The sequence below is a fragment of the Mustela erminea genome, chromosome 3 (assembly GCF_009829155.1).
Source record: "Mustela erminea isolate mMusErm1 chromosome 3, mMusErm1.Pri, whole genome shotgun sequence".
Classification (NCBI taxonomy): Eukaryota; Metazoa; Chordata; class Mammalia; order Carnivora; family Mustelidae; genus Mustela; species Mustela erminea.
In genome coordinates this window covers 88,585,651-88,610,903 of record NC_045616.1, presented here as the reverse complement: position 1 = coordinate 88,610,903, position 25,253 = coordinate 88,585,651, and the positions used below count along the sequence as shown (strand labels likewise).

General features: G+C 40.4%; 1 protein-coding gene across 2 annotated transcripts in view; it reads left to right on the top strand.

Moving 5' to 3' along the window:
- KDM3B (lysine demethylase 3B) overlaps positions 1-25,253 on the top strand; it is a 70,334-nt gene that overhangs the window by 14,227 nt on the left and 30,854 nt on the right. For both annotated transcript variants that reach the window (XM_032336583.1, XM_032336582.1), the window contains exons 2-9: positions 2,305-2,472; positions 6,945-7,058; positions 8,301-8,406; positions 10,117-10,241; positions 11,999-12,073; positions 14,424-15,023; positions 20,022-21,258; positions 22,121-22,322. In XM_032336583.1, the coding sequence (XP_032192474.1) occupies positions 2,305-2,472; positions 6,945-7,058; positions 8,301-8,406; positions 10,117-10,241; positions 11,999-12,073; positions 14,424-15,023; positions 20,022-21,258; positions 22,121-22,322 (2,627 nt within the window). The remainder of the gene's footprint in view (positions 1-2,304; positions 2,473-6,944; positions 7,059-8,300; positions 8,407-10,116; positions 10,242-11,998; positions 12,074-14,423; positions 15,024-20,021; positions 21,259-22,120; positions 22,323-25,253) is intronic.

Below are 25,253 nucleotides of genomic sequence, written 5' to 3'. Positions count from 1 at the left end.
TAAAAAGATTTTATTTATTTATTTGCGTGGGGGAGGAGAGCACAGAGGGAGAGAAGCAGACTCCCTCTTGAGCAGAGAGCCCGATGTGGGGCTCAGTCCCATGACCCTGAGATCATGGCCTGAACTGAAGGCAGATACTTAACCAACTGAGCCACCCAGGTGCCCTTATCAACATATATTTTAAAAACAATAGTACAAAAATATAGAACACATGTAGTACTCACTATAGGAAATGCTTGGTGTCCCTACTACTTAAAATCTTGGTAACTTCATGTTTCCTAGTTGGAAGTCACTATTCTACGGATTTTGGCTTTGTCCTACATCACTCATTGTTGACTTAGGAAGCTTCTTGTGAGAAATGTCCTACAGTGCCAAACGGTTGGAAAAGCATTGCTTCCCTGAGTAGTAATTGCTTTATTTTCCTTTTAGACAGTGGGAAGGGCGCTTGGCTTCCTTCCTTGGTTAGAACATGCAACTCTTGATCTCCAGGTTGTAGGTTTAAGCCCCATGTTGGGAGTGGAGTTTAATTTAAAGAAGCAAAAGAGGGATGCTTGGGTGGCTCGGTTAAGCTGCTGCCTTCGGCTCAGGTCATGATCCCAGCATCCTGGGATTGAGCCCTGCATCAGGTTCTTTGCTCAGCAGGGAGCCTCTGCCTGCCACTCTGCCTGCTTGTGCATTCTCTCTCTCTCTCTCTGACAAATAAAGAAAGAAAATCTTTTCAAAAAGAAAAAGAAAAAGATGTAGAAGGTGGGACCTGTGCAGCTGACTTCCCATTTCAAACTGGCCTTTAAGAAGCTTAGAGCCAAAAACATCACTCAGTCATATAGCCGTATAGATCCTTAGGGCCAGCTTAAGTCTTCGTTTTATACTTTGATAGTGACTTCTGTTGTAGTTTTCTTGGTCTTGATTTTTTTCATTTATATTTTATCATCTTATTAATTGTGTTTCCCAAAAGGCAACTAAAACTCTGTGAAAATGAACGAACACTCTAGCCCTTCTATGACCAGCTATATCTTAGGACCTGGGTATATCTATTCTAAGTACTGATGCCTATTTGCATAGGTCTAGGTCTATATGCTGCATGTGAAACATGCTTAGAAGTCACAATTTATATATAAAAGCCAAACCTAAGCATGCTATTTATTAGGAAAATGTAGTTTCATTTAATATGAATCACTTTCCTAAACTTCTTACACTGTCTGCTTAACCATATGTCAAAAAGTGGAGTGTCTCTTGTGGAAGCAAAGCCTTGTTGTTGATAATAACATGCCTCTCCTAACAGGTATGAGATCACTTCAGGCAGGGGTAATTTAAAAAATTCACACACAGAACTGGGAGGGCAGCTTTTTTTCCCCCCACTGTTTATCCTTTTGAGTTTTGTACCATGTGCGTATATCACCTATTCAAAAAAATTTATCAAAGAAGTTCACATTTTCAGTAGAAGTGTAAAAAAGTTTTGTCCAGCCTATTAGACCATGAGCTCCTTGAGACCAGGAAATGTGTTAGATTTCTCTATTTCTGAACCTAGTGCAGTGCTTTATACATAGTAAGCCCCCAACTGGTGTGCATTAGATGTAAATTGGAAGGCAAGAGTTAAGATTTCGATAGGATCATGGCTAAAAATTGTTAACTGTGGATGTGCCTCTTTAACTCTGCTACCTTTTTAGAGTGTAGCTGAGCGCAGCTTCCTTCTGTGAAATAAGATTGTTTTTTTATTGAAATTCATTAAAAGAACTTAAAAATGGGGCGCCTGGATTTCTCAGTCGGTTTAGTGTCTGCCTTTGGCTCAGGTCATGATCCCAGGGTCCTGGGATTGAGTCGCCCATTGGGTTCCCTGATCCTCAGGAAGCCTGCTTCTCCCTCTCCCACTTCCCCTGTTTGTGTTCCCTCTCTCGCTGTATCACTCTCTGTCAAATAAATAAATAAAATCTTAAAAAAAAAAAAAAAAAGAACTTAAAAACAACTTAGTAGAGGGGGGCCTGGGTGGCTCAGTCATTAAGTGTCTGCCTTTGGCTCAGGTCATGATCTCAGGGTCCTGGGATGGAGCCCTGAATCAGGCCCCCTGCTCAGTGGGAAGCGTGCTTCTCCCTCTCCCACTCTCCCTGCTTGCGTTCCCTCTCTTGCTGTCTGTGTATGTGTTTGTGTGTGTGTGAGAGAGAGAGAGAGAGAGATAGAAAGAGAGAAATAAATAAATCTTTTTGAAAAAACCGACAACATAGAATTTTTCCTAGTCACGATTTAATTATTACAGTGTGGGATTTTTCCATATGTGACCTCCAAACTCCTTTTCATCTCTTTTTGCAGATCTTTGTGGAATTTGATGGCTGTAACTGGAAGCAACACTCCTGGGTTAAAGTTCATGCTGAAGAAGTTATTGTGCTTCTACTGGAAGGATCTCTGGTATGGGCACCCCGGAAGGACCCAGTCCTTGTCCAGGGTACTCGAGTCTCAATCGCACAGTGGCCAGCCCTGGTGAGTGACTTACCGGCTTGGAACATATTTGGGCTTTACTCCTAAGATTTTATTTATAACTGTAACTGTGGTATTTATCCAACAGCTGAACTCTTTAGAATTCCCAAAACTCCAGGCTTATCCCTAACATATTTTTATTCTGAAGTTACTAAAGCAAAACTGGGAGATCTTTTCTCCTTTCTCTTCTGAAACTTACTTTGTTTTATTGAAGTATAATTAACATATAGTGTTTATATTAGTTTTAACTGTGTAATACAATGATTCAGCATTTCTGCATATTACTCAGTACTCATCATACCCATCATACTCATGGTAAGTATACTCTCAATCCTCTTTATTTTACCCCTGCCCCCGACCTCCCTCCCTTCTGGCAACCACCAATTTTTTCTCTGTATTAAAGAGTCTGGGGTTTTTGTCTCTTTTTTTCTTTGTTCATTCATTTTGTTTGTTAAATTCCACATATGTGTGAAATCATATGGTATTTGCTTTTCTGTGACTTGTTTCACTTAGCATTATACCCACTGAGTCCATTCATGCTGTCACAAATGACAAGATCTCATTCTTTTTTATGGATGAATAATACTCCATTTTATGTCTGTGTGTGTTCTTAATCATTTATCTTTGGATGGACATTTAGATTGCTTCTATTTCTTGCCTATTGTAAGTGACGCTGCAAGAACCATAGAAGTGCCTGTATCTTTTCAAATTAGTATTTATGTTTTCTCTGGTTAAATGCATAGTAGTGGAATTAATGGATCATCTGATGATTGTATTTTAAATTTTTTGAGGACCTTCCATACTGTTTGCCACAGTAGCTGTAACAGTTTACATTCCCACTGACAGGGCAGGAGGGTTCCTTTTTTTCCACATCCTCACCTGTTATTTCTGGTCTTTTTGATACTATCCATTCTGATAGGTCTGAGATGGTATCTCATTGTGGTTTGATCTGCATTTCCTCGATGAGGAATGATGTTGAACATCTTCTCATGTGTCTGTTGAGCATCTATATGTCTTCTTTGGAAGATTGCCTGTTCAGGTCCTCTGCCCATTTTTAATTGGATTATTTGAGCATTTTTATGGTGTTATGTATTTTGGATATTGACCCCTTATGTAATAGATCATTCTGCAGATACCTTCTCCCATAGAGTAGGTTGCCATGTCATTTTGTTTATGGTTTCCTTTGCTGTGCAAAAGCTTTTTATTTTGGTGTAGTGTTGGTAGTTTCTTTTTGCTTTTGTTTTCCCTTTCCTGAGGAGACATAGCAAGAAAAATGTTTCTATGGCCAGTGTCAACGAAATTACTGCCTATGTGTTCTTTTATGGTTTCAGGTCTTAACAGTTAGCTGTTTAATCCACTTTGAGTTTATTTTTGTACTGGTGTAAGGGAATGGTCCAGTTTTATTCTTTTGCATGTAGCTGTAGTTTTCCGAATAGTATTTGTTGAAGAGACTGTTTTCCTTATTATGTATTCTCGTGTCCTTTGTCATAGATTAATTGATCATATGAGCTATAAGCATGGGTTTATTTCTGGGCTCTTTATTCTTTTCAGTTGATCTTTGTGTCTAATTTTGTGCCAGTAGTGAAACTTTCTATATTAGATAATATTTGATACTTTGTCTCTAAAAATTTTTTTCACCTTTAGTGCCTTCTCCTAGTAAGGCTATGAAACAATGTAATCCTTAAAGTCTTTTCTTTCCATAAGAACTCATTATTTTCCCCCAGCTAGATAAAATTGTCATACAACATTATACAAGTTTGTGAACAACATGATAATTTGATGTACGTATATATAAACATATATATTGTGAGATGATTGCCACACAGTAAGGTCAGTTAATATATCCACTGGTTCACATAGTTAATATTTGATATATGTGTGGTCAGAACTTTAAAGATTTACTTTCTTAACAACTTTCAGGTATACATTATTGTTAACTTTAGTTACTGTCCTTACATTAGGCCCCCATAATTTATACCTGAAGATTGTACCGTTTCACCACCTTTACCCATTTCACATTTCCTCTGACCCATGGGAATCACCAGTCTCCACTATATCCCTGAGTACCTTTTTTTTTTTTTTTTTTTTGGTGGCTTCCACATGTAAATGAATCATATCTTATTTGTCATTCTGATTTATTTCACTTAGTATAATACCCTGAAGTTTCATCCCTATTGTTATAAGTGGTGGGCTTTCCTCCTTTTTATGGCTGAATAGTACTCCTATGTATGCACTCACCATGTCATTTTCCTTATCTGTTCATCTGTCACTGGATGCTTAGGTCATTTCCATGCCTTGGCTGTAGTGAATAATGATGCAGTGAATGTGGGGGTGCAGGTAATCTTCTGAAATTTCATTTTTTCAGGTATATACCCAGAAGTATATGATGACTGCAGCATCATATGATAGTTTTGTTTTTTCTTAATTTTTTATAAATTTTTTTTTAATTTTATTTATTTATTTGACAGAGAGAGATGACAAGCAGGCAGAGAGGCAGGCAGAGAGAGAGGAGGAAGCAGGCTCCTTGCTGAGCAGAGAGCCCGATGTGGGGCTCGATCCCAGGACCCTGATCATGACCTGAGCCGAAGGCAGCGGAACCCACTGAGCCACCCAGGCGCCCCGATAGTTCTGTTTTTAATTTTTGGAGGATCCTCCATGCTGTTTTCCACAGTGACTGCACCAATTTACATTCCCCTTGATTGTGCACAAGGGTTTCCTTTTCTCTACCTCCTTGCCATCCTGTTATTTTTTTTGTCTTTGATGATAGCCCTTCTAACAGGTGTGAAATAATGTCTCCTGGTGGTATTTATTTGCATTTCCCTAATGATTAGTGATTGGCAGTCCCCTCCCCACTTTTAAAGAGAGAGCGCTCTTGGAAGTTGGGGGGGTGGACAGAGGGAGAAGGAGAGAGAGAATCTCAAGCATGTTTCATGCTCAATGCAGTACTTGATGTCAGGACCCTGAGATTATGACTTGAGTGGAAATCAAGAGTCAGACAGTTAACTGACTGAGCCTCACAGGAGCCCCTGTTCAGCCCCTTTTTATGTACCTTTTGGCCATTTGTATATTTTTTTAAGAAAAATGTCTTTTGGGTGATTTCCCCATTTAAAAAATTAGACTATTTATGTTTTTCCTTTGAATTGTATGAATTCCTTATATATTTTGGATATGAATGCTTTACCTAATATATGATTTCTCCCATTCCTTATATTGCCTTTTCATTTTGTTGGTCATTTCTGTGTGTAAGTTATTTAGTTTGTTACGGTTTTGCTTGTTTATTTTTGCTTTTGTTGTTTGTGCTTTTTTTTTTTTTTTTTTTTCCTGAGTAAGTTTTTGTTTTCTGAAGTCTAACAAAATAGTGCTGTTGGGCGCCTCGGTGAGTCAGTGGGTTAAGCCTCTACTTCGGCTCAGGTCATGATCTTAGGGTCCTGGGATTGAGGCCCACATGGGACTCTCTACTCAGCAGGGAGGCTGCTTCCCCCCCTCTCTCTGCCTGCCTCTCTGCCTACTTGTGATCTCTCTCTCTCTCTGTCAAATGAATAAATAAAATCTTTAAAAAAAAATAGTGCTGTTAGGTTTAATTCTGAGAGTATCCATTTGTTCATATCCTATTAGTAAAGTAAAGGCATAAATGTTTACTTTTTAGAAAAATCTAATTCTCCTATGGCTAACCAGAGTCCATAATATTCTAAAGAAATATATTTTACGTATTGATTATACATATCATTATTTACTGTACTGTCTCTTCGTTTTTAAGGCCATTTCCAATTGAACTTTTATTTTATTTTTTTTTTTTAAAGATTTTTATTTATTTGACAGAGAGAGATCACAAGTAGGCAGAGAGAGAGAGAGAGAAGCAGGCTCCCCACTGAGCAAGGAGCCCGATGCGGGGCTCGATCCTAGGACACTGAGATCATGACCTGAGCCGAAGGCAGCGGCTTAATCCACTGAGCCACCCAGGCGCCCCTCTAATTGAACTTTTAGAAGAAGCTCAAATGGACAAGGGCCCCTGGGTGACTTCTGAAGGCTGTTTATGAAACAGCAATATGAATTTACCCATGAACATTTATACCAGTGATTATTTTACAAGTCTCACTAAGATTTCAGGAGTTCTAGAGAAAATAATGGTGTAAGTGTTTATTCTGGGAATTTACTGTAATTTAGCCCTCTTGAAGCCTGACAAGATTAGTCAGATCCCTAGAGGGATTGAGGAATTTCTCATTCTTTGTGCCCTTTTTAGCTGTAAATAAGAGTATTGAGCTGACTTTCTGCTTCTAGTTTGTTCCTCTAATTATTTGTGGGGTAGATGCTGTGTTGGGAATGTTTTTAAGGACTTGTGCTTTAGTTTATCTGTATTTACTGGGGGTGAAATATATTAATTTTGGGTATTTTCTCTGAAGTTAGATACGTGGCTGAATTGTTGTCTATTTTCTTGTACAAGCTCTAATCCATTTCTTGTCCTTTCTCTTTCACAGACTTTCACTCCCCTAGTAGATAAACTTGGTTTGGGTTCTGTGGTTCCAGTTGAATACCTTCTGGATCGAGAGCTTCGTTTCCTGTCAGATGCTAATGGATTACATCTGTTTCAGGTACTTAAACCAGTTGCTCTAGTCTTACTATTATTTTTCTCCTTGCTGGTTTTTTTGTTGATTATAAATATGTTGCCCCTTTTGTTTTAGCATTGAAAGAAGTACTTCCTCCCGATAATTCCCTGTGCCTTTTTTTTTTTTTTTTTTTTAAGACTTTATTTATTTATTTGCTGGAGAGAGAAAGAGAGCACAGGCAGGGGGAGCTGCAGGCAGAGGGAGAAGCAGACTCCATGTTGAGCAGGGAATCCAGTGTGGCACTCAATCCCAAGACCCTGGGATCCTGACCTGAATTGAAGGCAGATGCTTAACCGACTGAGCTACCCAGGAGTCCGTGCCTGTACCAAGTTTCTGTGCTATCATGAAAGTTTATTCACTAGCCGAGGCTTGTTTCCTCTCCCACATACCCCACCCTACCCTGAAACTGCTTAAGATCACAGTTCTAAGGGTCTTCTCAAACGTTGGCTTCCCAGAGGTGGCTGCTGGTATAACTTAAGGATACTTAGGTCATTGGCGGAGAAGCTGGGAGTTTGGGCTGATTCCAAGCAGCATTAAATATTGAAGAGCTTAAGTTCATCTCTATTTACAAAGAAAGGGGTAAGTTAATAGTTTAAACAAACTAGCATCCAAGTTAAAGTTTCAGAATTTATGGATGTTAATATTTATTTCTTACTTGTAAGATTTACTGTCTGAAGATTAAAAATTAGGAGACTTCTAAGAGTTTTGCTGTCTTATTGAAGCAGCCAAGGACAGTTTTTCCTTAACTGTGTTGTGTGAAATATTGATGATGATTTCTTTGTTGATATGTATTCCTCCCTCTCCAGGCCTCACTCCCTCTCACCACCCTTGCTTTATTCATCCTTGCAGTACTAGTACTTCTATGAGTAGGCACTCAGTAAATGTTGGATAAATACCAAAATATGCCAAAAGATTTACATGGAATAAGATATTTTGTGGTCAGATATGTGTGAGAAACACTGACCAAAACAAAGTTTTCTTCCATGCCTTCTCAGAGCCTTTAATATACTATTGTGTATAGAAAGATAGAGTATATCATACTTCCTAAACCTGACTGATACTAGCCTCATTATTTTTTGCAGAACATCTCATGAGACTAGGGTTTTATAGAACATTCTTTGGCCACACTGGCATAGCACTCCTCAAGGGTATGATTTTTCTAATCTGGTTAGGAACTATTGCTATTCATTTTAATATTTGGTTGTTTTCTTCTTTTATCTTTACCAGATGGGAACAGATAGCCAAAACCAGATTCTTTTGGAGCATGCTGCACTGAGAGATACAGTTAATGCTTTGATTAGTGACCAGAAGCTGCAAGAGATATTCAGCCGAGGTAAGAACAAGTATTCTTCTGTCCCTGAATCCTGAATCAGGTATGTGATCAGTGTTGAAAGTGATAGAATGGGGAAGATACCATGCAACTCTAAACATTTGTGCTGCTTTTTGTGAGGAGAGTCAAGAGTATCCAATTAGCTAGATTTCTAGAACAGTTTGGAAAAATAAGATCTCACTCAGACCACTGTTTCCTCTTTAAATTAAGACATAATATCCAGTTTTGTTGTGAGTTTTGTTCTGTTGTTTTTTTCCCCCCATTTTAAAAATATTTCTGAAGGATAAACTTTGGGAATGCCTGGGTTGCTCAGTTGGTTAAGCATCTGACTCTTGTTCTCAGCTCAGGTCTTGATCTTGAGCTCAGGTCCTGCACTGGGCTCGTTGCTGGGCATGGAACCTACTTGGGGGAGAAAAAAAGGACAAATCTTGTACTAGACACAGTGTTAAGGTACTACGAGAGCTAGAGAATCTTTGCTGTTATTAAGCTCATTGTCTATGAGGTTCTCAAGGAGTAAAGACTGTAACACAAATAACAACTTAGACTGCAAGGTATGTTCGTAAAAGAAGGTGTCCACAGACTGAATCACCTTAACAACTTGTTATTTTTTAAAGAATGCAAAGGAGAGAATTATTAGCTTTTTCCAGTTCAGATACAGATTTTGCCTGAGATTCCACATAAAGAGTAGACGATCCTTTCCTTCATGTTGCACATCTACTCCTCTTCTTTCTGAGCCTCTTGAAAATCATGATTTTCAGTGAAATAGGGTCTTTGATTCTCTTTTGTATCTGAATGGGTAAAGGTAGGAAAACTGGTTTATTGGGGGAAGGAGAGTATCAGGATAAAGTGATGTTAAATAATCAAGGAAAAATATGGAGGCAGAAAGAATGTGAGGAAAAAATGGACAGCAGAGAGAAGAAAGTTGAGTGGACAGAATGAGAGGTTGAGATGTATGGGAGTATGTATAGAAAAACTGAGGAAACTTAATTATTGTTCCGAGAGATAATAATAATTTAAAATCAGTAATAATTTAGCTAGATAGTCTCAAATATATGAGATATGGAGATAAGAGAAACTGTCCTTCGAGAGAAACTATTCTTCTTAGAGGGCCAGCTGAAATTGCAGGATAACATTACCTGCAGATAAAGTAATAGCTTTTAAAACTCTGTGTTCCTAGGAAGACAAGTGCTATATTTGTTCAACTATTATTAGTGCAGAGCCTGGAAACTTCATAAATTGAACTCTCCACCTACTGTTACTGAAAGTCAGCAGAGTGTAAATGATTATCTATTCCTATGGTTGCTTAACATACTAGTATACTCAAGTTACTGGCCTTCCATTTTTTTATATGTATATATCAGATCAGAGATGTCTGATAGATTTTCTTACTACCCTAGTTTTTGTTTCTAAGTTTCCTTTCTCTTCCCTATATTACTTCTACAATGGGAAGATTGAGATAAGGTGAAATCAGATCTGGGAGATGCTAAGAAATCTCCAAAAAAACAGAATTTACAAAGATCACTGGGAAAAACTGTGTTTTTGTTTTTAAATTGCTGAGTATGGTAAATCTGAGATTGCTCATTTATTCATCTCCATAAGAGAGAACTGAAAATGCGAAATATTTACACCATATAGTTTTCCTTATGCTTTTAGAAACAATCATGAAATATAGCTTAGCCAAACATACTCAGTACTGACTGATCTCTCCTTTAGGTCCCTACAGTGTCCAAGGTCACAGGGTCAAAGTATACCAGCCAGAGGGGGAAGAAAGTTGGCTCTATGGTGTTGTAAGCCATCAGGACTCCATCACCCGTCTTATGGAGGTCTCTGTAACAGAGGTGAGGTTTTGATTAATTTCCTCTAAGATTCATCAATCCCCTTACGGAGGGTGGTGTAGAGGAAAGGAGCATTTGACTTTGTATTAGAAGACTCAGATTCTATCTCTGGCTCTTTCACTTAATGACTGTGTGACCTTGAGAAAGGCTGTTCAACTTTCTTAACCTCATTGTTCTCATCTGTAAATTAAGAGATAATTAGGTACTCCCCCAGCCCCACTTCAGCACTGTTTTGGGAACTGAGATTATATATTGGAAAGTTCTTTGAAATCTGTAAAACATTAACGTAAAAATGTGAAGTGGTATTGGCCTTATTTTATCATATCCATAAAGGTTACTAGTTTAAAATTCAGTCAGTGAGGATTTGCTTCCGTAAAAAAAAAAAAAAAAAGAATTGTTTCTAATGAAGTAAATAAAAATAAAGCACAGCATCTAGAGCTACCTGGGGAATTGTCTAGGAAAAACAACAGATGAGTGTTTTGAGGCAAACAGAAATGTATTCATGCTATCTTTGAATTGGTTTCAGATTTGCCCTTAGCAGTCATGTGTAATATAAGTGTAAATAATTTTACTTAATTCCTTACTGAGTTTTCAAGAATATTACTAATTAATCTTCATTTTAAAATGTGAGAAATAGGGGCGCCTGGGTGGCTCAGTGGGTTAAGCCTCTGCCTTCCGCTCAGGTCATGATCTCAGGGTCCTGGGATCGAGCCCCACATCGGGCTCCCTGCTCAGGGGGAAGCCTGCTTGTGTTCCCTCATTCGCTATGTCTCTCTGTTAAATAAATAAATAAAATATTTTATAAAGAAATCAATAAAATGTCAGAAATACATATAAATAAAGTAGATATTGGAAAACCCTTTCCTCTAGGCAAATATCACTCCCCTCATTGGTAACTACCATTAATAATTTGGTATGTATTCCATATTCTTTGAAATATCTTGCATTTGTGTGTTGTAATATTTGCATGTTACAAATTTATGTGATAAGCATATGAGCCAAACTTTATTAATAGATGAGAATATACAATACATAAAGTTCTATAATTTACCATTTTTACTTAGCTATAGATTATCAACGTCTTTCTATGTAAATATACATAGAAATTTGCCTTATTCTTTTAAGATAGATGCATGCTATTCCACTGAATGTGTATATTATAACTAGTTTAATCTAAAATTGATGGACATTTAAATCATTGCCAGTATTTTCAATAATACAAATAATGTGATGAATATCCTTGAACATATATTATTATAAACTATTTTGCATTACTTATTGGAATAAATTTCTAGGTATATAATTGCTAGATCCAAGGATATGCATATTAAATCTGACCGGGTATCCTTTCAGCTGCTTCTCAGTATTTTTAGTGTTTATTGATAGAGTGGTTCTTTTAATGATTTTTGGTTTTGTAGATTTTTTACTTTCTGATATGTACAGAATAGGAAGAGTGTAGAGATGTAGAATTTGCAATTAATGTCCCTGAAAGAGACACTTGGGCCTTGAACTCAATTCATTCATTAATTTAACAAATATTTGAGTGCTCATAATATTCCTGACCTTGTTTTGGATGTTGTTATTCTGCCAGTGAATGACATAGTAGAGAACCCTGCTTTCGTGGAGCTTTCATCCTATTAGGGAAGTAGAAATAAAGAGATAATTACATGGATTAGAAGAATACATAATTAAGTCTTTGGACAATGCCTAAATCTTTTTTTCCCCCCTTTTTCATATTTTCTGCTATCCTTCTACTTTAGAGTGGTGAGATCAAGTCTGTAGATCCCAGACTGATCCATGTGATGCTGATGGATAATTCAACTACTCAGAGCGAGGTATAGTAGTCGACTGAGTCTTTGATCAGACTCATGATCTTTCATTATCTTGTTATGCAGATTCCTCGTGCGTGTGTTACCCATGGATGTGCTTTGGGCTTCCACTCTGGCCACTGTACATTTCTTGCTCTCTCCAAGTCTTGTCTGGTTAAGAGAATATAGTCTCAAGAAAAAGTGTAGTTGGAGCAAACCCTTTTAATCATGGCTGTGTTGCCTAACCATTTTAGGATTCTACAGCCTAACTATTCGTTCAGGACAGATGTATTTGGTATATTTGAAAGATACAGTAGACAGCTAAAGCTGTAATAAGCAGTAGTAATATCTATAACCTGCCTAATAAGAAATGGAGAAGTTGCATCCTTTTTCTTTCCATTAAGCGGTGGTGAGCTCCAAGAAGTCTGAAATTTTGTATCCCAAGAAGAAATAAATCAAACAGGTGCCTAGCTAGTTCAGTGCTCAGCACACAGTGGATTACTCCTGTGATTCAGACCAACTCTTGGTTCATTCAGAATTATCATAACCCAAAAAAAGATACGTAATAAACCTGTACCTAAACCAATCAAGGAATGCCATGTGAATTTCTTTCATTAAGACATTGACAAGATAGCCATCTAGCCACATGTTCCTTGTAGTCTCTTAGCAGTTCTGTAATATTGTCGTCTTGGCCACTCCTGCTAAGTGTCTGGTTCTCATCTTTATCCGGTCATTCTTGACTTGATAAAACAGAATCAAGTTAGGAAAAGAAGAATCATGGTTAAATTTAATAGCTCTTTACTATGTATTATATCGCTACAACTAGGATATGTCTCTTGACTGTTTACATGACTAAAAATATCTTTTACTTTAATGGGTGTTGTGCCCATTTTTATTCCCTTTCTTATTTCTTTCATTCATTAAGTACCTTTTATATGCCATGCACTGTTCTACCGGTCAGATATATCTAGAGAGTACTGGGCTCCATATCTTATGCTATCTACTCACATGTGAGTAGCTCACCGGAAGTAGGATATACATACAAGTTAGTGCTCAGGGAGGTTGCAGTGAGCCGAGATTAGCAACTTGGCTGGATGGATAAGAGGTGAGATCTGTGGTTTTCAGGAGTAGATTGCCAAAAGTATGGGGGAAACAGAAGTAAATCTTGAGCTTGGTTAAGAACTATAGAAGAAAATTAAGGGAGAAAAGATGGAAATGAAGGCAGCAGAGGAAAAAAAAAGAACAGAAAAACTAGAACTGGCAAGAAATATAAAATTTGAGGAAGTTGCAGCTGTCAAAGCTATAATGCTACAACAAAAATACAGATTTTTACAAAGAAGCTATAAATATTCAGGCACACCAAGATTAGTTTAATGAAGTTGGTGAACATTAATGGCTAAATAACTGTGTCTCACTAGCTTATTGCCACTCCAACACATGTTATTGGAGTAAAACTATCCGAAAGTTACCTGAATGAAGCTTAAAAAAAGCATTCCTTCATAGTAGGATACTGTTCTCATAATGTTCTAGATAAAAGTTCTTGCAGCACAAAGATTGCTGGAGTGTTCTAAGCCACCTTCCTTTTGTTCTTGCCAGGAGAGGAGTTTATTTAGGGATAGGAATTGTGTCTTCTAATCTTCTATTTTTCAAGGTTGCTTGGCCTCTCAATTAAGGCACAAGTTAGATTTCATAAGATAGGCTGAAATTATTGGAAGAGCTAAGGGGTTTGGCTGGCTGTTTGGTCTATGGTAGCCACCTGTTTTGCTTTCCTTTGTCTAACACTTTGAAATAAGTTCTGGAGATTGTTCGGATATTTATGGTGTCCACAAGAGCAATCCAGACCTGCCTATGTTGGACACACTTTTCCTTTGGTCACAGACACAAATGTTGGTCTTTCTATTCTTAAGTTGTCACCAGTTTTTTTAGTGACTTCTGGATAGAGAAGATTTTATATCTAAGTACTTGAAATGCCAGTTTCAGTCAAACAAGGATAAAAATACAAAATAAAGCAGATTTCTTTTTACACCAAGGGGCAAATGAGCTCCCATCCTAGCACTAATGGTCTTCTTTTGTAAACTAAATTCCACAAATCTTTCAAACCCTCAAAAAAAGCCCATTTGAGGAAGACTTTTATTTAAGGGAAAGTTCAACAAGTGAGTTAATCTCTCCTAACCATTATCTTGAATACATGTGTAAATTGAGTCATAGGAAGATTGGAGCTTTCTGACTGAGGGGATATCTTAGAGCTGGCGTTCGAACGGAGCAATCTGCCTGCTTTGATTGTCTGCTTCTAGAGATGGGAAAGAGCTAATGGTTTATGGTTTTCACAGGATGGAAGGTTCCTTATAATAAATCTTTTTTGAATTTTGTTTTGTAGGGGGGTACGTTAAAAGCAGTAAAATCTTCCAAAGGAAAGAAGAAGAGAGAGAGCATAGAGGGGAAAGATGGCCGGAGGAGAAAAAGTGCTTCGGACTCTGGGTGTGACCCTGCATCAAAGAAATTAAAAGGAGACAGGGGTGAAGTAGACAGTAATGGGAGCGATGGAGGTGAGGCGAGCCGAGGGCCCTGGAAAGGAGGGAATGCCAGTGGAGAGCCAGGGCTGGATCAGAGAGCCAAGCAGCCACCGACTACATTTGTCCCCCAGATTAATCGCAACATTCGCTTTGCCACTTACACCAAAGAAAACGGCAGGACTCTGGTGGTACAGGATGAGCCTGTAGGTGGGGACACACCTGTACCTTTCACTCCATATTCTCCAGCCACAGGTCAAACATCTTTGGCCCCAGAGGTGGGTGGAGCCGAAAACAAAGAGGCAGGAAAAACACTGGAACAAGTTGGCCAGGGCATTGTGGCTTCAGCAGCTGTGGTCACTACCGCCAGCTCCACCCCAACCACGGTGAGGATCTCAGACACTGGCCTTGCAGCAGGGACTGGGCCGGACAAACAGAAAGGCGGCCGGTTACAGGCCCCAGGAGAGGTGAGTTGTTTCAGGGGCAGATTTGTAAGATTTGGGTTCATTTTCTTACCCTACTTTAATGTTAACACATTAAATAGCATCTAAAATGCCACAGGGAAGGAGCATTTCTGAGGTTTGCTTAAATTGTACTCTGAACAGTCCTTTACTGCTCGTTGGGCAAATGTGTATATTTTAATAACTTTATTAGCTCTTAAAAGTCACCTGAACAATTGCACTCATCAAAAACTGATTATAAAACCCAATTTAATGAGATGCTCAAATAGATCTGGTGGGGAATCTTTTTAATTCAATTATCTATTTAGTTCACATAGTGGTTGAGCCTCTACCAGGCCTCTGAGAGGCAAGGTTAATGAATTACAGTGTTGGTAACAGTGAACACTATAATTAAGGCTATGTGAAAGCGACTATTACCATCCCCTGTTTTTAGTTCATCATTTTCTGTGATATTTTCCTTTGAGACTAGTTTTCTTTCCATGATTTGATATGGCCATAAAAGTTTCTTTTTTCTTTTTTTTTTTTCTAACTTACTCTTTTTAAGCCTTACCTGGAAAATTTGATGGAATTAATCACAGTAGTATCCAACTTACTATGTTCTTTTTCCAGTATACATGTTCCTTCCTGAAATGGAACTTCTGTTAAATACAAGTTAGCATCAAGTTGGCTACCCAATCAAATTTGAAACACTATCAAAATCATTTCTTACATGATGCTAGTCTTTTTTTTTTTTTTTTTTTTTTTTTGAGACTGGCTGTTTCCTCAAGTTGGAATATGAAATACAAAGACAAAATACTAAATGGTTTTTTAAATTACGTATAGGAAACTACTGTGTGCTAAGTACTGTATATTATAAACAAAGAATTGAAATCCCTGTTTGAAGGAGCTCACATCTTAAGATGGAATCATTTTAGGTATAACAGTGCCCAGTAAAACATGGCATATATATTTCACCTGACTCCTTCCTCTCCTGAAAGATGCAGTTTGTGAATCCTTAGTGTGCAGGGATGGGGAGGGAGGTGAAAGGTCCAGGCAGAAGAGGAGAAGGCCTATAAAATGGAAATTTCACACTATTCATGGTTTGTCCTCTATTGACCAGCATTCCCAAGATAACTAGGTGAGGATCTAATGTGGATTTCCACTGTGTGTAAGTCATCAAATTAATTAAAATCCAGTTCACGTCAAAGGCGATGTAGATGTAAAGGGGGATTACAAAGTAGACCACATTTTATGTGCTGCAGGAGGAGACACACTGATGCTATTATTCTTGGGGTAGCAAAGCTGAATAGAGGAAGTTTAGAGTCAAAGGGCATTTTCCAAACAGGTTGGAGAAGTTTCTGTGACTGTACCAGTGATTTTGGTAATGTGTCGACCTAAGTATTGTCCTGGGATCTGATTTAAAAGTACAGAAATGGAAATTTCCACTGTGAAGTCAAATCTAAAATAGGGACACAGTCCCCAGGAAACTTCTTGCCCTAAAAATTAAGGTGAAATCACTTTGTCATAACTTTCTTACAAGAAAAGGATTTAAAATTTAATCATTTAAAGGAAAGTGAAAGGCCATCCAAATTATTTTTCATTCATGTGTATATTTTTATTTATTTATTTATTTGACAGACAGAGATCGCAAGTAGGCAGAGAGGCAGGCAGAGAGTGGGGAAGCAGGCCCCCTGCTGAGCAGAGAGCCCAATGTGGGTCTCCATTCAGGGACCCTGGGATCACGACCTGAGCCGAAGGCAGAGGCTTTAACCCACTGAGCCACCCAGTTGCCCCCGCGCATTTTTTTTTTTAAGATTTTATTTATTTGAGGGGCGCCTGGGTGGCTCAGTGGGTTAAGCCGCTGCCTTCGGCTCAGGTCATGATCTCAGGGTCCTGGGATCGAGTCCCGCATCGGGCTCTCTGCTCAGCGGGGAGCCTGCTTCCCTCTCTCTCTCTCTCTCTGCCTGCCTCTCCATCTACTTGTGATTTCTCTCTGTAAAATAAATAAATAAAATCTTTAAAAAAAAAAAAAAAGATTTTATTTATTTGAGAGAGGACGAGTGAGCAAGAGAGCACAAGTAGGGGGATTAGCAAAGGGAGAGAGAGAAGCAGGGTCTCCCCACTAAGTAGGGAGGCTGAAGCAGGACTCAATCCCAGGACCCTGGAATCATGACCTGAGCCAAAGGCAGATGCCTAACCGACTGAGCCACCCAGGTGCCCCAACACTTTAGTGCTTTTAAAAGTTTTTTTAAAAATATGTCATGCATGTAAACCTGGCGATTCACAGACCTGCACCCCTGGGGATAGAATTATATGTTTATAAAAAATTTTAAAAAAATGTCATGCAGCACTTCTTTTTAATTTTTATTTTTTAGATTAATTTATTTCAGAGAGAGAGTGCCTGAGTGTGGGGAGGGGCAGAGGGGAAGCAGATCCTTGCTAAGTACTTAGCCCAGTGTGAGGTTTGATTTCCAGGACCCTGGGATCATGACCTGAGCCGAAGGCAGAGGCCTCAACCCACTGAACCACCCAAGCACCCCCTGTATATTTATTTTTAAAGAGTAACTTTAGTAGTGAAACCTGAGCTACCCATGCTGGATTGTTGGAGTCATGCAGGTGTCAAGGCTCCTGGCCAAATTCTGCTAATGAAATTACTTCAGGGTGGGTGGCTCAGTCAGTTAAGTGTCTGCCTTTGGCTCAGGTCATGATTTTAGGGTCCTGGAATCAGGGCCTGCATCCTGCTCCCTGCTTACCCAAGGGTCTGCTTCTCCCTCTCCTTCTGCCCTCCCCACACTTGTGTGTTCTCTCTTTCTCACTTTCTCTCTATGAGGTAAATAAATAAAGTCTAAAAAAAAGAAAGAGAGAAAGAAACAAAAGCTGGTCATTAGGGGTGTGTCTTTCTATTCTCTTCTTTTTTATTGGGAGGACATTTAAGGCAGTAGTTGTTGATTGGTGGGAAGGAAAGGAAAAAGAATAATGGGGCGCCTGTCTGGCTCAGTCAGTAGAGCGAGTCTTGATCTCCGAGCCACACGTTGGGTGTCAAGTTTACCTTTAAATAAATTAACAAACAAACAAACTTCAGGTTTTTAATTCAGAAATGCCATGAAGCAGCCTCTGTAGCAGATGTCAACTGGAGGCAAGCCACAGGTACCCTGCATGGTACCCCACAGGTACCCTGCATGAGAACCTGCATGGTTCTCATGTGCCTGTGCCACCCTCAAAGTCCTAACCTAGACTCTTGCATATTTAAAGAATACTTTAAGTAAACAACACCCCCCTTTTGGACAATAGCCATTTCCTTTATCTGGAATAAAAATTTTTTGAATTGTGGAAAAGTAACCATTAAATTTACCATTTTAGGGGTGCCTGGGTGGCTCTGGGTTAAGCCTCTGCCTTCAGCTCGGGTCATGATCTCAGGGTCCTGGGATCGAGCCCCGTATCGGGCTCTCTGCTCAGTGGGGAGCCTGCTTCCTCCTCTCTCTCTGCCTGCCTCTCTGCCTACTTGAGATCTCTCTCTCTGTCAAATAAATAAATAAAATCTTTTTAAAAATTTTTTACCATTTTAACTATTTAAAATGTTATAATACATGGTATTTAGTACATCCACAGTGTCGTGCAACTGATAGTACTTTCTAGTTCCAAAAATTTTCATCATCCCAGAAGCAAGCCTGATACCCGTTAAGCAGTCCTGGAATAATTTTTGTTACCAATTTTTTTTTTTTTTAAGATTTTATTTATTTATTTGACAGAGAGAAATCACAAGTAGACTGAGAGGCAGGCAGAGAGAGAGAGAGGGAAGCAGGCCCCCTGCTGAGCAGAGAGCCCGATGCGGGACTCGATCCCAGGACCCTGAGATCATGACCCGAGCCAAAGGCAGCGGCTCAACCCACTGAGCCACCCAGGCACCCCTGTTACCAATGTTTTAAAATGAATGTCTAGAGATAGCATTCTCTCCTACCTGAAAGTTGATTTTAAGTGTTCAGACCTGGATGTGTATATGAAAGAGATCCTGCCCTTCTTTACACACACACCTTTTATTCACATGCAGAAGTTAACATTTTCAAGGTGAAAAAAAAGGAATGTTTTTTCATTCTTCAGTTTGTTAGGCTGAGTACTTAATGTTTGGTGGGTGTATGAGTATCTGTAGTTCTTCTGTTTGGAGGCTTGTTAGATCCTAATGATAACAAAAGGGTTCAGTGATGAGTGTGCTTTTTTTCTTTTTTTTTTTTTTTAAGTTTTTAATGTAGGCTCCATGCCCGGCATGGAGCCCAGTGCAGGGCTTGAACTCACAACCCTGAGATCGAGACCTGAGCCAAGATCAAGAGTCGGATGGCTAACCGACTGAGCCACAGAGGCTCCCCATGAGTGTGCTTTCTATAATTTAATGTCTTTAGGTCTAACTTTAATTGAAACAGATTTGGACTCATAAATAAATGGCCAGATTCTAAAACAGTCCATCTTGGGGAGTTTCAGACTAATAAAGAGAATTTTTTCCTTAATGTGCAGTGGGCTTGTCATGGGATGGAAGTCACTTTTGTAAGATGGGCAGGTAGTTTAAATGAATCAAAACTTTTAAATAAATCAAAACTTTGACAATAGCTGAGGTCATTGAAGTCGATTAATATTACAGGGCCCCTAAATTCATTTCATAGTAAAAGCTCTGTCTGTCTGTTCAGGAACCCTTTTCTCCTGCTCCTAGTAGAGTTTCCATTGCCAAATAGAAACTAAGAAGCCTACACAGCCACCTGGAGCTATGATAGCCAGTTGGCTAACAACCAAGGGAGTGGTAGCATGAACATCCTGCTATCTCTAAGAGCTCTCTTGTGTTGAAGATGCCCTCTATGTGGTGGGTGGCAGGTTTCTTCATTAATGCTGGTGAGATGTAGTTTTAAGAGCAGTTTTCATGGAATTGTAGGAGAGAAAAGTTGATTGGACCCACAAGAAACATTTGCCTAAGTCCAGAAAAGAGGTGACAGGGTTGTCAAGAGAAGGCAGCATCACTAACTCTGGCTATCTTCTTTTCAGAATTCAAGAAATACCGTTCTGGCCTCTTCTGGATTTGGAGCATCTCTCCCAAGTTCATCACAACCTTTGACTTTTGGAAGTGGAAGGAGCCAGTCCAATGGGGTTCTAGCCACAGAAAACAAACCTTTGGGCTTCTCTTTTGGGTGTAGCTCTGCACCAGAGTCTCAGAAAGACTCTGATCTCTCCAAAAACTTGTTTTTTCAGTGCATGTCCCAAACCTTACCCACCAGTAACTACTTCACTACCGTTTCAGAGAGTTTGGCTGATGATTCCTCCAGTCGAGACTCATTCAAACAAAGCCTTGAGAGCCTGTGTAAAGGCAGATCCACTCTTGGAGCAGACACTAAATCAGGCTCTAAGGCTGGCAGCTCTGTGGATCGGAAGATGCCTGCAGAGTCCATGCCCACCCTCACGCCAGCCTTCCCACGGAGCCTCCTAAATCCCCGCACCCCAGAGAGTCATGAAAATCTATTTTTACAGCCCCCTAAACTATCCCGAGAAGAGCCCTCTAACCCTTTCCTTGCATTTGTGGAGAAAGTTGAACATAGCCCTTTCAGCAGCTTTGCATCTCAGGCATCAGGTAGCTCTTCCTCTGCTACCACAGTCACCTCTAAAGCCGCAGCCAGCTGGCCCGAGGCTCACTCCTCTGCAGATTCGGCATCCTTAGCAAAGAAGAAAACCCTCTTCATCACAACTGACTCCTCTAAACTGGTGTCCAGTGTTTTGGGCTCAGCTCTTACCACCGGAGGTCCAAGCCTCTCTGCCATGGGGAACGGCCGCTCCAGCTCGCCCACCAGCAGCCTCACCCAGCCCATTGAGATGCCTACTCTCTCCTCCAGCCCCACAGAGGAGAGGCCAACTGTGGGGCCTGGGCAGCAGGACAATCCCCTCCTCAAAACCTTTAGTAACGTCTTTGGCAGGCACTCAGGCAGCTTTCTGTCCTCCCCAGCAGATTTTTCACAGGAGAACAAAGCTCCTTTTGAAGCTGTGAAAAGGTTCTCACTGGATGAGCGAAGCTTGGCTTGCAGACAGGATTCGGACTCCAGTACCAACAGTGACCTGTCAGATTTGAGCGATTCTGAGGAGCAGCTGCAGGCCAAGACGGGCATGAAGGGGATTCCAGAGCACCTAATGGGGAAGTTGGGCCCCAATGGGGAGCGAAGTGCTGAGCTATTGCTGGGCAAAGGCAAAGGGAAGCAGGCCCCAAAGGGCCGACCGCGGACCGCCCCCCTGAAAGGTGATCTTGCTGGGGTTATCCATTGCCTTGGCTCTGGCACTGGCCTCGAATGCCCGCCTATTGTGCTCCTGGGCAGCAGAAGCCCTTCCTTTGATGGAAAGTTCTATAATCACGTGAAATAAAATAGCCAGAAGGGCCCAGTAGAGGCCCCTCATCCAACCTTATGGTTCAGGGCAGGATTGCATCTAACCCGCAGCGTTACTAAAGAGGGATACTATCAGAAGAGTACCCTTGATACCCCTTTTGCTCAGGAGCTCTTTCCTGGTGTTTTTCTCATCTCTTTCTTCTCTTTGGCCTATCCTCTTTAATTTAGAGGAGATACTGCGTACAGCCTTTCATAGAATTACTTTAGCAAAAAGAATCACCCCTCAAATTTGCTTCTCTCTGTTACACGTATAAAGTTTTAACACTTCTTCCAAAAGCCATTAACTCCGATGCTGTGAGGTTATGGTCCAGAATTACATACGGGCAAGTATCTAAGAAAGTCGAATGGTGAAAAGTAACTGTTGTCATTAGGAATTGGTATCCTAATGGGGGTACAAGAGTTGTTAGTAGAATAGTTGTATCCCCAGAGGCTAGAGGCAAGTGGCTACTTTCTGCTTTCTTGAGTTTTTCTCACCCATGCCACAGTTGTTTCCTTGCAGTGGGACACTGCCCACAAATTCTCTCCATGGTCCTTAGCTTCCAGTTAAGCTTCTTTGCTCCCTCCCTTTCTGTCAAGGGTGGGTCTGGTAGGCACAAGCCAAGCCATGGCAAGGAAGAATGAGCCAGGTCAGGACAAGAATGCAGCACCTGGAGGATCATGTTATTGGGTCTCAATACCAATCATGACCAGCTGTTTCTCCCCCTTCACTTTCCACAGTTGGCCAATCAGTGCTGAAAGATGTGAGCAAGGTGAAAAAGCTGAAACAGTCTGGAGAGCCCTTCCTGCAGGATGGGTCCTGCATCAATGTAGCCCCTCACCTGCACAAGTGTCGGGAGTGCCGCCTGGAGCGGTATCGGAAATTTAAAGAACAGGAGCAAGATGATTCCACTGTGGCCTGCCGCTTCTTTCACTTTCGGAGGTACCCAAACCTGTCTCTGTCTCCTTCCCAGTTTCCATTTCCCACTCTTTCTCTGAATCTCACATCTTTTCTTTGTTTTCCTTAACCTCTTGGTTCTGGGGTCTTTGCTCTGCCATAGGAGCCACTCAGGTGCTTGGGTTGTGAAGTGACTGGTGGCTTTGTCCCAAGGGAATTGAAGCTGAACAGTCTGAGCTGCAGGCCCCTGAGCTTTGTTACATTATTCCTAACTTGGATTCCATTTGAAACCAGTGGTATAAGCAGAAAGATGCGTGTTGTGGTGTATATGTGCCTGACCACTTACTCCTTTTAGGTACTAAAGTAACTTGAGGGGAGCCTGGGTGGCTCAGTGGGTTAAGCCTCTGCCTTTGGCTCTGGTCATGATCTCAGGGTCATGGGATCGAGCCCTGCATCGGGCTCTCTGCGCAGCAGAGAGCCTGTCCCCCTCTCTCTTCCTACTTGTGATTCCTCTCTCTGTCAAATAAATAAATAAAATCTCTGTCAAATAAATAAATAAAATCTTAAAAAAAAAAATAAAGTAACTTGACTCTCTGAGAAAGGAAGAGGGAAGATTAGGAGATAATGGGAATTGTCCTTGAAATAGAGATAACTGATAAATCCTGGGAATGTCCCCTGCTTTTACCTAACAAATGCTTTTAGTCACTTTTCTTCTGTTTGATAAACTTAGAAATTCTTCTTCTAATTTCTTCTGAAGATTTTATTTATTTATTTGACAGAGAGACAGTGAGAGAAGGAACACAGCAGGGGGTGTGGGGGAGGGGTAAGCAGACTCCCCACTGAGCAGGGAGCCCCATGCAGGCCTCCATCCCAGGACCCTGGGATGATGACCTAAGCCAAAGGCAGAAGAATTTCATCTAAATGACCTTTCAGGAATTCTTCATTTGTAAAATAAATCCAAATGATTTATCCACGTAGTATGGATTCACTCAGCAAATATTTACTGAGCACTTAACTGTGTGCCAGACATTGTTGTGGGCACTGAGGGTTAAACAGCATATAAAACCATAAAGATCCAGACCTTAGGAGGTTGCTGAGGAGGGAGATTAAATACTTATTTAATAATAATAATTAATAATCAATTAATAATTAATTAATTATAAGGCATGTTAGCTGATAGTAACTATGAAAAAAATAAAGACAGAAGAGGATTGAAGTAAGGGGAGGTTAAGAGAAGCTGTAGTTTATTTATTTATTTATTTATTTATTTATTAAAGATTTTATTTATTTATTTATTTGACAGAGAGAAATCACAAGTAGATGGAGAGGCAGGCAGAGAGAGAGAGAGAGAGGGAAGCAGGCTCCCTGCTGAGCAGAGAGCCCGATGCGGGACTCGATCCCAGGACCCTGAGATCATGACCTGAGCCGAAGGCAGTGGCTTAACCCACTGAGCCACCCAGGTGCCCTAGAAGCTGTAGTTTAAATAGGATGATTTTAGAAACTGAGATTTGAGTAAAGACCTTGAGGAGGCCAAGGAGTAGTTTGCATTTTCCTGGGAGACGAGTATTCCAGGTAGAAGGCACAAGAGCAACTGTCCCAAGGCTGCAGTATTCCTGGTATACTTGTGGAGCTAGGGTGGCAAAAAGATAGAGTGGGGGAAAAGATAGATTTGAGGTCATAGAGTTAACAATGGGTCCATTTTTTTCTTTTTCTAAGATTTTATTTATTTATTTGACAGAGAGAGTGACAGCAAGAGAGGGAACACAAGGAAGGGTGTGGGGGAGGGAGAAGCAGGCTTCCTCCTGAGCAGGGAGCCTGATTAGGAACTTGACCTGAGTTAAAGGCAGACACTTAACAACTGAGCGACCCAGCTGCCCCATCTGTCCATATTTTAAAGGAATACTCTAAGGGGCTTGGCTTTTGTGTTGAAAGAGAAGTCACTGAAGGTTTTGAGCTGATGAGTGACACTGGGGAATGTTTTAAAGGATCACTGTAATTGCCTTCTTGAGAATAGATTATATTGAGGCAGAGGCAGAAACACGGAGAAGTAAGGAGGTTGTTGGAATTATCCAGGTGAGAGGTGATGGTGGCCTGCTGATAAAAGTGATGAGTCTGGTTGGATTAAGGATATATCTTGAGTGGGTCTCTGGGTGGCTCAGTCGGTTCTTCCTCTGCCTGCTGCTCCCCCCTGCTTCTGCTCTCTCTGTTTGTAAAATAAATAAATAAAATCCTAAAAAAAAAAAAAAAGGAAAGAATATATTTTATATATAGATATATATATATTTTTTTTAAATTTTATTTATTTATTTGACACAGAGAGAGAGATCACAAGTAGGCAGAGAAGCAGGCAGAGAGGGGGTGGAGAAGCAGGCTCCCCACCGAGCAGAGAGCCGGATGCAGGGCTCGATCCAGGACTCAGACCATGACCTGAGCCGAAGGCAGAGGCTTAACCCACTGAGCCACCCAGGCGGCCCGAAAGAATATATTTTAAAGGGAGAACTCATGATTTTCTGATGGGTTAGATGAGGAGTATGAAAGAAGGAATGAAGTCAAACATGTTTCTATAGCTTTTGACGTAAAAACTGGAAGAGTGGGATTGCCATTTACTGCTAAGGAGATTTCTCAGGGAAAAGCAGGTTTGGGGAAGAAAAGGAGAACTTTAATTTGGGCTTTTTAAATTTGAGATGCCTGTTAAGATTTCTAGATGAAGATGTTGAAAGGGCAGCTGGAAACTTAACTCCTGAATTGAGGGGGAAAGTCCAGGCAGGAGGTTAAAAATTTTAATGTCACAGGGTATTTAAAGCTGTATGTCTGGGCACCTGGGTGGCTCAGTTGGTTAAGCATCTGCCTTCGGCTCAGGTCATGATCCCAAGGTCCTGGGATCGAGCCCTGCATCAGGCTTCCTGCTTGGTGTGGGGAGCCGCCTTCTCCCTCTTCCAGTCCTCCTGCTTGTGCTCTGTTAAAGAAAGAAAGAAA